The sequence below is a fragment of the Moschus berezovskii genome, chromosome 3, assembly GCF_049115385.1.
Source record: "Moschus berezovskii isolate FMDL1 chromosome 3, NW_MosBer_1.0, whole genome shotgun sequence".
NCBI lineage: Eukaryota > Metazoa > Chordata > Mammalia > Artiodactyla > Moschidae > Moschus > Moschus berezovskii.
This window is the reverse complement of record NC_142462.1, coordinates 108,738,558-108,753,036: the sequence shown is the minus strand read 5'-3', so window position 1 is coordinate 108,753,036 and position 14,479 is coordinate 108,738,558. Positions and strand designations below refer to the sequence as shown.

Here is a 14,479-nt window from a genome sequence, read left to right as displayed (position 1 = left end):
TTCCCTCGAGAATCCTCTTTAACTTTTGCCATTTTAACTGTGTCTTGGTTTGGGTCTGCTTGTGTTTATCTTCTTTGGGACCCTCTATGCTTCCTGTACCTGGATATCTGTTTCCTTTTTTAGATCCTAGGAAATTTTCAGCCATAATTTCTTTAAAAACAGTTTTGATCCTCTTCTCTCTCTATTCTCCTTCTGGTACCAAAATTATGCATAGTCTGGCATTCCTTATGGGGCTTCCCTGGTGGCTAAGACTGTAAAGAATCTGCCTGCAATTAAGGAGATGTGGGTTTGATCCCTGGGTTGGGAAGATCCCCTAGAGAAGGGAATGTCTACCCATTCCAGTATTCTTGCCTGAAGAATTCCATGGACAGAGGAGGACTACAGTCCATGTGGTCACAAAGAGTTAGACACGACTGAGCAAGGCTCTCTATAATATCCAACAGCTCTTGTATATGGCTTTCATTCCCTGCTGCCCCCGCCCCCCCATCTGGCTTTCTGTCTGCTGTTCTGATTGGGTGATTTCCATTATTCTGTCTTCCAGATTACCTGGGTTCAGTAAGGCTCTACTGCCCTTAACTATGTGCTCTGTCCCAGAGGAGGTGAGTGCTGAAGCAAGTGCGGCCCACGTGGTCACAGCGAACCTGTGCGTTGCCAGTGAAGTCGCCTGCAGTTCTGCCCAGAGGTAGCCCGAGGTTGTGTCCCTTCTCCGTTGTGTTTGTCCCAGACTAGTTCTGGGGCTGAGAGGTTGGGGTGCTGTAGCTGTAGGAATGGAGGTCCCTGTGCTGCTGCCTGGGGCCCTGGCTGCCTCTGCGGGAGTGCTCCCCAGGGCCTCTGCAGCCCACATCCAGCTCCAAGCTGGGGTGTGAGCTGGGAAGGACCAGGGAAAGGAGCCGCCCTGTATTCCTCCTCAGGGATGTCGGCTAGAGACATGCGGTTCTGCGATGCCACTTCGTGTGCATGCCAACAGTCTGTTGCCACAGTGCCCGTGCCCCCCACACAGGTGCTGACAGCCTGTGCTCTACTGTGTGTGCAGCTTCGGTTGTACAATATAAGAGGTCTTCTGCCCGTTTCCCCTCAGTTTTCTGTGAGAACTGTTCCACAGGTGGCTGTATTTTTGTGTTTGTGAAGAGAGGTGAGCTCCACATCCTTCTACTCTGCCATCTTGCCGCACTTATGCAAAATTTCTAATGGGGGTGTCACGCTGAGAGTGGGGACAGTGGCACTTTTCTTTCAGTGGTACCCCACTTTCAGAGCTAAGATGTAGGTGGGAAAAGGGCAGTAGTCTCAGGTCTTCCCTACGTGCTTCTTCCAGTGTGGAACTAACACTTTATTAGCCAAGACAGGGGCAGTTAGGACCAAAATATTTTCAGTGATGTAGCATCCAAACTAGAGCCTTATTTTCAAGAACGGGGTCTGGATAGATAGAAAGAAGGGAGCCCCCACCTCTTGGCTGCACTTACCTGGAACTTAGCTTTAGCAATAGGTAGCTGGAGACAGACATGACTGAGCGACTTCACTTTCACTTTTCACTTTCACACATTGGAGAAGGAAATGGCAACCCACTCCAGTGTTCTTGCCTAGAGAATCCCAGGGACAGGGGAGCCTGGTGGGCTGCCGTCTATGGGGTCGCACAGAGTCGGACACAACTGAAGCGACTTAGCAGCAGCAGCAGCAGCAGCTGGAGACAGAGTAAGAAATTCTAGTGCCCTGCCCCTACTGGTATATGATAGCCCTTTGTCTGGTATCTGGGGGGATACGGGACCCTGTGTCCTCCACTGGAGAATATCAGTGAGCTGGGGCTGGGGTTGTGCAGTCTTGATTCAAATACCAGAAGTTCTGGGTTTTTTTTTTTTTTTTTTTGGTAGTTGTTATTTTTTGTTTTTTTATTTTAGATTTTGCTGAGTAGATGTTTTTTTCATTTGCTGTATGCCCCAGGACCATTTTCAGAAACTTTAAATAAAAAAAATTTTTTTTCACCAATTTTTGCTGGTGAAAGGTTTTGTAGAACTCCTCCTGCTGTCATGATGAAAGGCAATCTCAGCACCATCTGTTTTATACTCTTGTATTCCCATTAAGTTTTCTAAGTTTTATCTCTTCTTGCTATCCTGAATGCCTCTTTGTAAGAGACCTTAAATAGTTTTCCGAGTAAGGCAATTATAAGTGAAATTTAAATATAGAACCTTAATAAGACCCACCTCTCACCTGTCAAGATTCTTTTGTATTTTTATAAGTAGTAAGTAATATGAGCAAAATTTTAATCATTAAGTTTTCTTGTGGGAAAATCATTAAGCTTTCCTGGGTATAAGAGGAAATAACTTGCCATTCTCTTGTTTTTTTCAAACAACCATTAGCAAACATATCAATGAATATTTACCTCTTGCTCTTCTTCTCTGATGTTTTGATGTCTTTCTATGGTAGAGTTTCTTTCCTTCTTTGTTTTTAGTTGTTTTATCTTGGTTTTTATCTAGGTAAGAGATTCATATTTAATCAGTGTAACAAAGATAGTATGTACGGAGATATAAAACTGTTTTGAGACTTCTAGGAAGATGAAGCACTTTTTCTCTCCTTTCCACTAAGTACAACTAAAACCCCTGGCTGTTACATACAAAGTAAACACAAGAGGCTCTGAAAGGAGAAGAGGAGGAGGCAGATGATGAGCGACTTCGGGAGCAGGAGAGCTGCCTGATGGTGAGTAGTTCTGTGTGTTTCCCTTTGGCCTCATCTATCCCAGCCTTAGAGCTGGAGAAGCCGGAAACCCAGAAGTTCCAATGAGTGAAGATAAAATGCCTGAACACTTCTCAAATTTGATCAAAGACATGAAGGTTAATTATCAAAGAATCTCAATCAACTTCAAGTAAGATAAAATGCCCACACTAAGTCACATAAACTTTGAAAGCAGTAAGACTGAAGCAAACTGTTACCTGTAAGGGATCCTCAATAAGATCATTGCCAGTTTCTCAGAAACTTTGGAAGCCAGAAGACAATGCAGAATTTAAAGGCAAAAAACAAACAAACAAACAAAAAAACCCCAGCAGAATGGTCCTTCAAAATTTAAGGAGAAATTAAGACATTTACAGATAAAAGCTGAGGGAGTTTGTGACCACTTGACATGCCTTGAAAGAAATGCTCAAGGGATTTCTGCAAGGTTAAATGAAAGGGCACTAGGTAGTAACTTGAAGCTGTAGAGAAAAATAGAGGTCTAAATGAAAGTAATAAATACATGGGAAATTATGAACGTTAGTATTATCGTAATAATAATTTCAAACTCATCTGTCATCTACATGAAAAAAAGTGTTAGTTGCTCAGTTGTGTCCAACTCTTTGCAACTCCATGGAAGGTAGCCCACCAGGCTCTGTCCATGGGCTTCTCCAGGCAAGAATACTGGAGTGGGCTGCCATGCCCTCCTCCAGGGATTCGTCCCAAACCAGGGATTGAATAAAGGTCTCCTGCATTGCAGGCGGTGCAGCCGCGAGAGACGCCGGCCCTGGCGCAACCGACCAGACAAAGAGGCGCAGCCGTGAGGAGCTACCCCACGCCTGAGGCCAGGGCCAGCGGCTGAGAGGAGCTGCCCCACGTCCAACAGGCGGTGGCTGCGCGGGCGCAGGAGGGCCGAGAGGAGCTACTCCACGTTCAAGGTCAGGAGGGGCGGCCTTGAGGAGATACCCCTCGTCCAAAGTAAGGTACAGCGGCTGCACTTTGCTGGAGCGGCTGTGAAGAGATTTTCCACGACCAAGGTAAGAGAAACCCAAATAAGACGGTAGGTATTGCGAGGGGGCATCAGAGGGCAGACACACTGAAATCATAATCACAGGAAGCTAGTTGATCTGATCACATGGACCACAGCCGAATGTGATCCACTGGAGAAGGGAATGGCAAACCACTTCAGTATACTTGCCTTGAGAACCCCATGAACAGTATCAAAGGGCAAAATGATAGGATACTGAATGAGGAATTCCCCAGGTCGGTAGGTGCCCAGTATGCTACTGGAGATCAGTGGAGAAGTAACTCTAGAAGGAATAAAGGGATGGAGCAAAAGCAAAACCAATACCCAGTTGTGGATGTGACCGATGATAGAAGCAAGGTCCGGTGCTGTGAAGAGCAATATTGCATAGGAACCTGGAATGTTAGGTCCATGAATCAAGGCAAATTGGAAGTGGTCAAACAGGAGATGGCAAGAGTGAACATAGACATCCTAGGAATCAGTGAACTAAAATGGACTGGAATGGGTGAATTAAACTCAGATGACCATTATATCTACTACTGTGGGCAGGAATCCCTTAGAAGAAATGGAGTAGCCATCATGGTCAACAAAAGAGTCCAAAATGCAGTACTTGGATGCAATCTCAAAAACAACAGAATGATTTCTGTTCGTTTCGAAGGCAAAACATTCAATATTACAGTAATCCAGGCCTATGCCCCAACCAGTAACGCTGAAGAAGCCAAAGTAGAACGGTTCTATGAAGACCTACAAGACCTTTTAGAACTAACACCCAAAAAAGATGTCCTTTTCATTATAGGAGACTGGAATGCAAAAGTAGGAAGTCAAGAAACACCTGGAGTAACAGGCAAATTTGGCCTTGGAGCACGGAATGAATCAGGGCAAAGGCTAATAGAGTTTTGTCAAGAGAACGCACTGGTCATAGCAAACACCCTCTTCCAACAACACAAGAGAAGACTCTACACGTGGACATCACCAGATAGTCAACACCGAAATCAGATTGATTATATTCTTTGCAGCCAAAGATGGAGAAGCTCTATACAGTTAGCAAAAACAAGACCAGGAGCTGACTGTGGTTCAGATCATGAACTCCTTATTGCCAAATTCAGACTTAAATTGAAGAAAGTAGGGAAAACCACTAGACCATTCAGATATGACCTAAATCAAATCCCTTATGATTATACAGTGGAAGTGAGGAATAGATTTAAGGGACTAGATCTGATAGATAGAGTGCCTGATGAACTATGGACGGAGGTTTGTGACACTGTACAGGAGACAGGGACCAAGACCATCCCCATGGAAAAGAAATGCAAAAAAGCAAAATGGCTGTCTGAGGAGGCCTTACAAATAGCTGTGAAAAGAAGAGAGGCGAAAGGCAAAGGAGAAAAGGAAAGATATAAGCATCTGAATGCAGAGTTCCAAAGAATAGCAAGGAGAGATAAGAAAGCCTTCCTCAGTGATCAGTGCAAAGAAATAGAGGAAAACAACAGAATAGGAAAAACAAAGAAAATTAGAGATTCCAAGGGAACATTTCCTGCAAAGATGGGCTCGATAAAGGACAGAAATGGTATGGACCTAACAGAAGCAGAAGATATTAAGAAGAGGTGGCAAGAATACACAGAAGAACTGTACAAAAAAGATCTTCACGAGCAAGATAGTCACGATAACGTGATCACTGACCTAGAGCCAGACATCTTGGAATGTGAAGTCAAGTGGGCCTTAGAAAGCATCACTATGAACAAAGCTAGTGGAGGTGATGGAATTCCAATTGAGCTATTTCAAGTCCTGAAAGATGATGCTGTGAAAGTGCTGCACTCAATATGCCAGCAAATTTGGAAAACTCAGCAGTGGCCACAGGACTGGAAAAGGTCAGTCTTCATTCCAATCCCAAAGAAAGGGAATGCCAAAGAATGCTCAAACTACCACACGATTGCACTCATCTCACACGCTAGTAAAGTCATGCTCAAAATTCTCCAAGCCAGGCTTCAGCAATATGTGAACCGTGAACTCCCAGATGTTCAAGCAGGTTTTAGAAAAAGCACAGGAACCAGAGATCAAATTGCCAACATCCGCTGGATCATGGAGAAAGCAAGAGAGTTCCAGAAGAGCATGTATTTCTGCTTCATTGACTATGCCAAAGCCTTTGACTGTGTGGATCACAGTAAACTGTGGAAAATTCTGAAAGAGATGGGAATCCCAGACCACCTGACCTGCCTCTTGAAAAACCTGTATGCAGGTCAAGAAGCAACAGTCAGAACTGTACATGGAACAACAGACTGGTTCCAAATAGGAAAAGGAGTGCGTCAAGGCTGTATATTGTCACCTTGCTTATTTAACTTATATGCAGAGTACATCATGAGGAGCACTGGGCTGGAGGAAGCACAGGCTGGAATCAAGATTGCTGGGAGAAGTATCAATAATCTCAGATATGCTGATGACACTACCCTTATGGCAGAAAGTGAAGAGGAGCTCAAAAGCCTCTTGATGAAAGTGAAAGAGGAGAGTGAAAAGGTTGGCTTGAAGCTCAACATTCAGAAAACAAAGATCATGGCATCTGGTCCCATCACTTCATGGGAAATAGATGGAAAAACAGTGGAAACAGTGTCAGACTTTATTTTTTTGGGCTCCAAAATCACTGCAGATGCTGATTGCAGCCATGAAATTAAAAGATGCTTACTCCTTGGAAGGAAAGTTATGACCAACCTTGATAATATATTTAAAAGCAGAGACATTACTTTGCCAACAAAGGTCCATCTAGTCAAGGCTATGGTTTTTCCCGTGGTTATGTATGGATGTGAGAGTTGGACTGTGAAGAAAGCTGATTGCCGAAGAATTGATGCTTTTGAACTGTGGTGTTGGAGAAGACTCTTGAGAGTCCCTTGTACCGCAAGGAGATCCAACCAGTCCATTCTAAGGGAGATCTATCCTGGGTGTTCATTGGAAGGACTGATGCTAAAGCTGAGACTGCAATACTTTGGCCACCTCATGCGATGAGTTGACTCACCGGAAAAGACTCTGATGCTGAGAAGGGTTGGGGGCGGGAGGAGAAGGGGACGACAAAGAATGAGATGGCTGGATGGCATCACCGATTCTGTGGACTTGAGTCTGAGTGAACTCTGGGAGTTGGTGATGGACAGGGAGGCCTGGCGTGCTGTGATTCATGGGGTCGCAGAGAGTCGGACAGGACTGAGCGACTGAACTGAACTGAACTGAACTGCATTGCAGGCAGAATTTTTACCATTTGAGCTAGCTGGGAAGCCCTATATGATTAAGTCTACATGATTAAAGAGGAAAAAAAATTGAAAAGCATTTATTAGTCTAAAAGCTAATACTACTATTACTTTAGCCTATAAAGTGTTAAGTCACTCAGCTGTATCTGATCTTTGCGACTCCATGGACTATAGCCCACCATGCTCCTTTGTCCATGGAATTTTCAGGCAAGAATACTGCAGTGGGTTGCCATTTCCTTCTCCAGGGTATCTTCCTGACTCAGGGTTTGAACCTGGGTCTCCCATATTGTGGGCAGATTCTTTATTGTCTGAGTCACCAGGGAAGCCCTGTAATGCCAAACCTTATTTTGTTACATAATTTAGGAGACTAGTACACTTAAAGAAATAATAGTTTATGTTTTTGGGCACACAATGTATAACTATGTAATTCTGTGACATATACAACTGAAAGCGTGGGGGTACAGCTGTAAAGGAACAGTTTTTGTATGTTTTGAAGTTAAGTTGGTATAAATTCAAATTAGACTGTTATAACTTTAGGATAGTAAATGTAATCCCCATGGTGAAAACAAAGAAATGACTTATAAAATATACACAAAAGGAAATAAGAAAGGAACTGAAACATTTCATCACAAAAAAATCAATTAAGCACAAAAGAAGACAGTAATGCAGGAAAAGGAGGGACAAAAATACTATAAGGCATATAGAAAACAGCACAAGGACAGAAGTCAGTCTCTCTTTATCAGTAATTATTTCCATTGGGTTAATGGATTAAATGGATATTAATGGATAATAAATGGATATTATTAATGGAGAAATGGATTAAACTCTCCAATCAAAAGAGAGCGATTGGGAGAATGGATAAAAACACATGATCCAACTATTTGCAGTCTTAAAAGACTCACAAAGATCCAAACACAGAAACTGGTTGAAAGTGAAAGGAAAGAGATATCCTATGCAAACAGTAACCCAAAGAGGCAGAGGTGGCTCTATTAGACAAACACAGACTAAATTTTAAAATGTTACTGGAAACTACTTTTACAAGGACATTGTAGGTTAATAAAAATTCAATACAACAAGAATACATAACAATTATAAATATTTACATACCTAATGATCATCAAAATATATGAAGCAAAATAGAACCAAAGGGAGAAACAGACAGTTCTACAATAATAGTAGGAGACATCAATACCCTACTTACAATAATATGGAACCAATCAGAAGGTTGTAAAGAAAAAGGATTTAACACAGTAAGTTATCTAAACTTAACAGACATACACAGACCACTGTACCCAACAACAACAGAGTATACATTTCTCCTCAGTTGCATATAGGACATTTTCCAGGATAGAACATATGTTAGGCCACCAGTTAAGTTTTAATACATTTTAATAGATAGACAGCATACAAAGTGTCTCCCTCTGACCACAATGGGATGAAGTTAGAAATAAATAACAGAAGAAAATCTAAAATATTCAAAAACTTGTGGAAGTTATACACTTAAAAAAAATGGATCAAAGAAGTCACAAAGGAAATGAGAAAATACAGAGTTGAATAAAAATGAAAACACAACAGAGCAAAATTTATGAAACACAGCATAAGTGGCGCTGAGGAGGAAATTTATATCTGTAATCACATTAAAAAACAAATTCACAGATGGCCGAAGGAAGGAGTAATAAAGATTAGAGCAGAGATAAACAAATGAAATAGAAAAACTGAAGAAAATGAATCTAAAGGTCAACAAGGCTGACCAATCCTTAGCTAAATGGGCTAAGGAAACAAAGACAAATTACTAAAATCAGAAATGAAAGTGAGGATATCAGTGTCAATTCTACACAAATATAAAGGATTACAACAAAGTCTTGTGAACAAGTGTATGCCAACAAATTGGATAACCTAGATGAAATGGATAAATTCCTAGAAACACAGAACTTACCAAGACTATCTCATGAAGAAATAGAAAATATGACTAGACAACTCACTAGTTAAGGAGACTGAAATCAGTAATCAAAATTCTCCCAACTAACAATAAAACCCTGATGGTTTGTTTGGTGAATTCTACTAAATATTTAAAGAACAACTAATGCTGATCTTTCTCAAACATTTCTCAAAAATTTAAGAGGAAGGGACATTTTGTAATTTATAAGGCCAGAGTTACCCTGATACCAAAGCTAAACAAAGACACTACAAATAAGAAAAGGAAGCTATATAGACCGGTATCCCTTATGAACATGCTCAACATCACTAATAATTAGGGAAATGCAAATCAAAGCCACAGTGAGGTGGTATCTCACACCTGTTAGAATGGCCATTATTAACAAACCAACCAACCAGAAACTAACAAGTGCTTGCAAGTATGTAGGTGCATTAGAGCCTGCATGCACTGTTGGTGGGAATGTCAAATGGTATAACTGCTGTGAAAAACAGCATGGAGGTTCCTCAAAAAATTGAAAGTAGAATCACTGTATGATCCAGCAGTTTCCTTTTGGGGTATACACCCAAAAGAATGGAGAGCAGCAGCATCCTGAGGAGATGTGTGATCATATTCACAACAGCTAGAATGTGGAAGCAACCTTAGTGTCCACCGAGAGATGAATTAGCAAAATTCGGTGTAAACATACATTAGAATATTATTTAGCCTCATAAAGGAAAGAAATTATGAAATATGCTACAATATACATGAACCTTGAGGACATCATGCTCAATGAAATAAGCCAATCACAAAGACAAACACTGTGCAATTCCACTTATATGAGGTACTTAGCACAGGCAAGATACATGAAGAAAGAAGAGTATACAGTGGTTTCCAAGAGACATGGGAGCAGAGAATCAGGAGTTATTAAAGGCTGTAGAGTTTGCTTTTCAAGATGATAAGTGTTATGGGATGGTGGTGATGGTTGCACAACAATGTGAATGTACTTGTACTAATGAATTATACACTTAAAAAGGGTTAAAATGGTAAATGTTACGTGTAATTTTACTACAATAATAAAAGAATCAATCTCTATATTTTTGTGGGGCTACTGGAAAAGAGGGTATATACCAGACTTAGAATTGTGAGAATGGGAGGCTAGAATTCCATTTTGCCCACAAGAGAGGAGAGTCTGAGAATAGAACCAACCCAGAAGAGACAGAAATGACATTAAAATGGAGAAAAAACTTTGCATCCTGGTGATATTCTTTGAACCCCTTATTTAAGCCATGGCTAAAGCCAGCCTTGTCCCTAGACTATTTCCCTTACTAAACCGACCAATTCCCCTTTTAGCTAAGCCATCTTTTGGAACAGTTTTTTGTTCTTTGCAGTGGATGGACTTCTGATACACACACTCAGAATATGATTTAGTAGGTAGAGAAGAAAACAATCTCCATGTCACTAAGTGGAAGCTCCATCTTGTTGCTCAGGCCTGGAATTCTGGAGACCTCTTTCTCTCTTTGTATTTTTCAAACTTGTACCCAAGCCATCAGCAAATTGTCTAGACTCTGTCAGATATATCTAACATCTGGTCACGTCTCATCGTCTCCACAGCTACCACCTTGGTCCAGCTACCACTTCTTCTTGCCTGGGTAACTGCAACAGCCCCTTAAATGGTTTCCCCTTGTTATTCATCGTTCTGCTCTCAACACAGCAGCCAAAGTGACCTTGCTGACACAAAGCCCATCATGGTACTCCTCTAACCCAAACTCTCCAAACTCAAGAGTAAAAACTGAAGTCCTAAGCCAGGTTTTACACGATCTGTTCCACCCACTCCTCAATGTTCAACACCTAGTTCACATTCTCTCTCTTAACTCCTGTTCTCTTTGTTCAATCTTCTCTACCCAGATTAGTCTCTTTGGTCTTCCAAAAGATAACAGACATGTTCCTTCCTCATGACCTTTGCACTTCTAGTACTCCTAGTCTAGGAATAGGTCCCTCCTACATCATTTTCAAAGTTTTACTCTCCCTACTCCCTTGATGTTAGATCTAGACATAGGAATTTATTTAGCCAGTGGAATGATACACGGGAACTTTAAACATACTTTCATGGTTTGGCATGCCTCCTGAACTCTTGTGATTTACCATGAGAGAATATGCCCCAGCTGGCTGCTGGTATCTATGGAGAAGGAAGAAATGTAGACCAGACCTGAATCAGCCCACAGTCTGGACATGAGTTCAGTGGATCCCTGGTCAGTCCAATACAGCCATCAGTTCAGTTCAGTTCAGTCATTTAGTCGTGTCCGATTCTTTGTGACCCCATGAATCACAGCACGCCAGGCCTCCCTGTCCATCACCAACTCCCAGAGTTCACTCAAACTCATGTCCATCGAGTCAGTGATGCCATCCAGCCATCTCATTCTCTGTCGTCCCCAATCCCTCCCAGCATCACAGTCTTTTCCAGTGAGTCAACTCGTTGCATGAGGTGGCCAAAGTATTGGAGCTTCAGCTTTAGCATCAGTCCTTCCAATGAACACCCAGGATTGATCTCCTTTAAAATGGACTGGTTGGATCTCCTTGCAGTCCAAGGGACTCTCGAGAGTCTTCTCCAGCACCACAGTTCAAAAGCATCAATTCTTCGGCGATCAGCTTTCTTCACAGTCCAACTCTCACATCCATACACGACCACGGGAAAAACTATAGCCTTGACTAGATGGACCTTTGTTGGCAAAGTAATGTCTCTGCTTTTTAATATACTATCTAGGTTGGTCATAACTTTCCTTCCAGGGAGTAAGCGTCTTTTAATTTCATGGCTGCAGTCAGCATCTGCAGTGATTTTGGAGCCCCAAAAAATAAAGTCTGACACTGTTTCCACTGTTTCCCCATCTATTTCCCATGAAGTGATGGGACCAGATGCCATGATCTTTGTTTTCTGAATGTTGAGCTTCAAGCCAACCTTTTCACTCTCCTCTTTCACTTTCATCAATACAGCCATCAGTTCAGTTCAGTTCAGTCGCTCAGTCGTGTCCAACTCTCCGCAACCCCATGAAGCACAGCACGCCAGGCCTCCCTGTCCATCACCAACCCCCGGAGTACACTCAAACTCATGTCCACAGAGTCGGTGATGCCATCCAGCCATCTCATTCTCTGTCGTCCCCTTCTCCTCCCGCCCCCAACCTTTCCCAGCATCAGAGTCTTTTCCAGTGAGTCAACTCGTCGCATGAGGTGGCCAAAGTATTGCAGTTTCAGCTTTAGCATCAGTCCCTCCAATGAACATCCAGGGTTGATCTCCTTTAGAATGGACTGGTTGGATCTCCTTGCAGTATAAGGGACTCTCAAGAGTCTTCTCCAACACCACAGTTCAAAAGCATCGATTCTTCGGCGATCAGCCTTCTTCACAGTCCAACTCTCACATCCATACATGACCACGGGAAAAACCATTGCCTTGACTAGACGGACCTTGGTTGGAAAAGTAATGTCTCTGCTTTTTAATATACTATCAAGGTTGGTCATAACTTTCCTTCCAAGGAGTAAGTGTCTTTTAATTTCATGGCTGCAATCAGCATCTGCAGTGATTTTGGAGCCCAAAAAAATAAAGTCTGACACTGTTTCCACTGTTTTTCCATCTATTTCCCATGAATACAGCCATAGATGACCCCAAAACAGGAAAAAAGACATTTGCTAATATAAGCTATTGACATTCTGATAATTGTTTTAATGAATAAAATATGAATAGTTTAGAACTGATACCTAAAAGTAGGATGCTGTCCTAATAAAACCTGAACTATGTGGCAATCATTGGCTTGGTGACTAAATAACAGGTGGTTATAGGAAGGCAGAAAACACAAGTTATGTAGAGGTGACACATTTAGTGAAACTGTCTTCTGTGAGAGAAGATGTGCCTAACAAACCTGAGTCACTGGACAAAGACACTTTGAGGCAGAAAGTTTACAGAGTATGCTAGCTTCATTTGATAAGGTGCTACAAGAAAGAAATCAGCTCAAAAATACTTGCATAAAAAAATGGAATTGAGAGGGAAAACAGCCCCAAATTCTAGAATTTGCAGGTTGGCTTCAATATAGCCTTGAGGCAAAGATCAAATCAACATTAATGGCTTTTACATCTGTGGTAGAATCTCTAAGATGACCTCTGATGATCCACGTCTGTTAGCATTCATACACTTCTGTGGTCCTAGGTCATTGGGCTCAACCTAGTGACTCACTTCTAATGAATGGTATATGGCAAAAGTGATGGGATTCTGCTTCTGAGGTGAGGCTACAGGGAGACTGTACCTCTAGCCTGTGTGCCCTTTTCTGCTGTCTTACTTGCCCATTCTGATGAAAGCCAGATACGTGTTGTGAGCTGTCATACAAGAAGCACACATTACGGTAAGGAACTGAGGGAGACTTCAGCCCTCAGCCAACAAGGAACTGAGTCCCTCAGCTCAGCAGCCTGTGAGGAGGCTGAATCTTATCACCAACCATGTAAGTGAACTCGAGAAATGGATCCTTCCTCAGTCAAGCCTTCATGATTCCACAGCCTTACCAATACCTTCGCTGCAGTCTTTTCAGAGAATTTAGGAACCCAGATAAGTCACTCCTGGATTCTGATCCACAGAAACTGTGTGATAATAAATGTTTGTCATTTTAAGTTGCAGAGGTTTGGGGTTATTAGTTATTCAGCAAGAGGAAATGAATACAATATCTGTCTTGGTCCATTCACCTGCTCTAACAAAACAGTTACCACAGACTGGGTGTCGAATAAAAAAGGAAATTTATTTCTCATAATTCTGAGGCTGGAAGGTTGAGATGAGGATGTGAGAGCTTCTTTTTGGTCTGTAGACTGTCTGTTGCATCCTCACAAGGCAGAAGGGGCTAGTCCCATTCATGACTCAGCCTTCATGACATAATCACCCCCAAAGGACCCACCTTCTAGTACCATAATACTGGGCATTAAAATGTCAACATATGACTTCTGGGAGACAGAAGTATCCAGACCATTCCACCCCTAAACCTCCTACATTGACATCCTTCTCAAAAGCAAAGTTCATTCATTCCATCCCAACAACCCCTAATGTCTTAACTCATTCCAGTATCAACTCTAAACTCCAAAATCCTAGCTAAATAGCATCTGAATCAGATATGGATGAAACTCAAAATACGATTCATCCTAAGGTAAATTTCCTGTCCAGTTGTGAAACCACAACCAAGTTATGTGCTTCCAGAGTACCACCGAGGGACAGGCATAGGATAGACATTCCCACTGTAAAACGGAGAAAAAGCAAAGAAGGATGAGGTGATGGGTCCCAAGCAAGCACAAAACCTAGTAAAGCAGATTCAGTGAGATCTTCATGGTCATGAACAGTCCTCGTGCCTCTGTGATGTGCCTTCTGGGCCCACTGGGGTGGCAGTATCATCCAACAGCTCGGCAGGCTGCCACTCATAGCTGGCTCTCTGTCAGTACTCTGTCCACAGCACAGTGCACCGCTCCAGACAGCCTGCCTCCAATGGAAGCCATCTGCCCTGTTAAAACCTAGGCGTTAGCGTCCCTGATGATCTCTCAGTCCCTTTGGGGCTTTTAAAAACTTATCTTGCTGACACAAATAGATGGGAAGATACA

At 42.2% G+C, this 14,479-nt stretch overlaps 1 protein-coding gene and 1 long non-coding RNA gene across 2 annotated transcripts in view; one reads left to right on the top strand and one right to left on the bottom strand.

The window, feature by feature from the left end:
• Window positions 1–1,570, top strand: part of LOC129552671 (uncharacterized) — a 64,736-nt gene extending 63,166 nt beyond the window's left edge. Inside the window, exon 3 of the long non-coding RNA XR_008685285.2 lies at window positions 542–1,570. This is a non-coding gene — a long non-coding RNA (uncharacterized LOC129552671). The remainder of the gene's footprint in view (window positions 1–541) is intronic.
• Window positions 1–14,479, bottom strand: part of AGBL3 (AGBL carboxypeptidase 3) — a 109,502-nt gene that overhangs the window by 50,312 nt on the left and 44,711 nt on the right. The window contains exon 12 of the mRNA XM_088834676.1: window positions 2,375–2,464. Within this exon, the coding sequence (XP_088690802.1) occupies window positions 2,375–2,464 (90 nt within the window). The remainder of the gene's footprint in view (window positions 1–2,374; window positions 2,465–14,479) is intronic.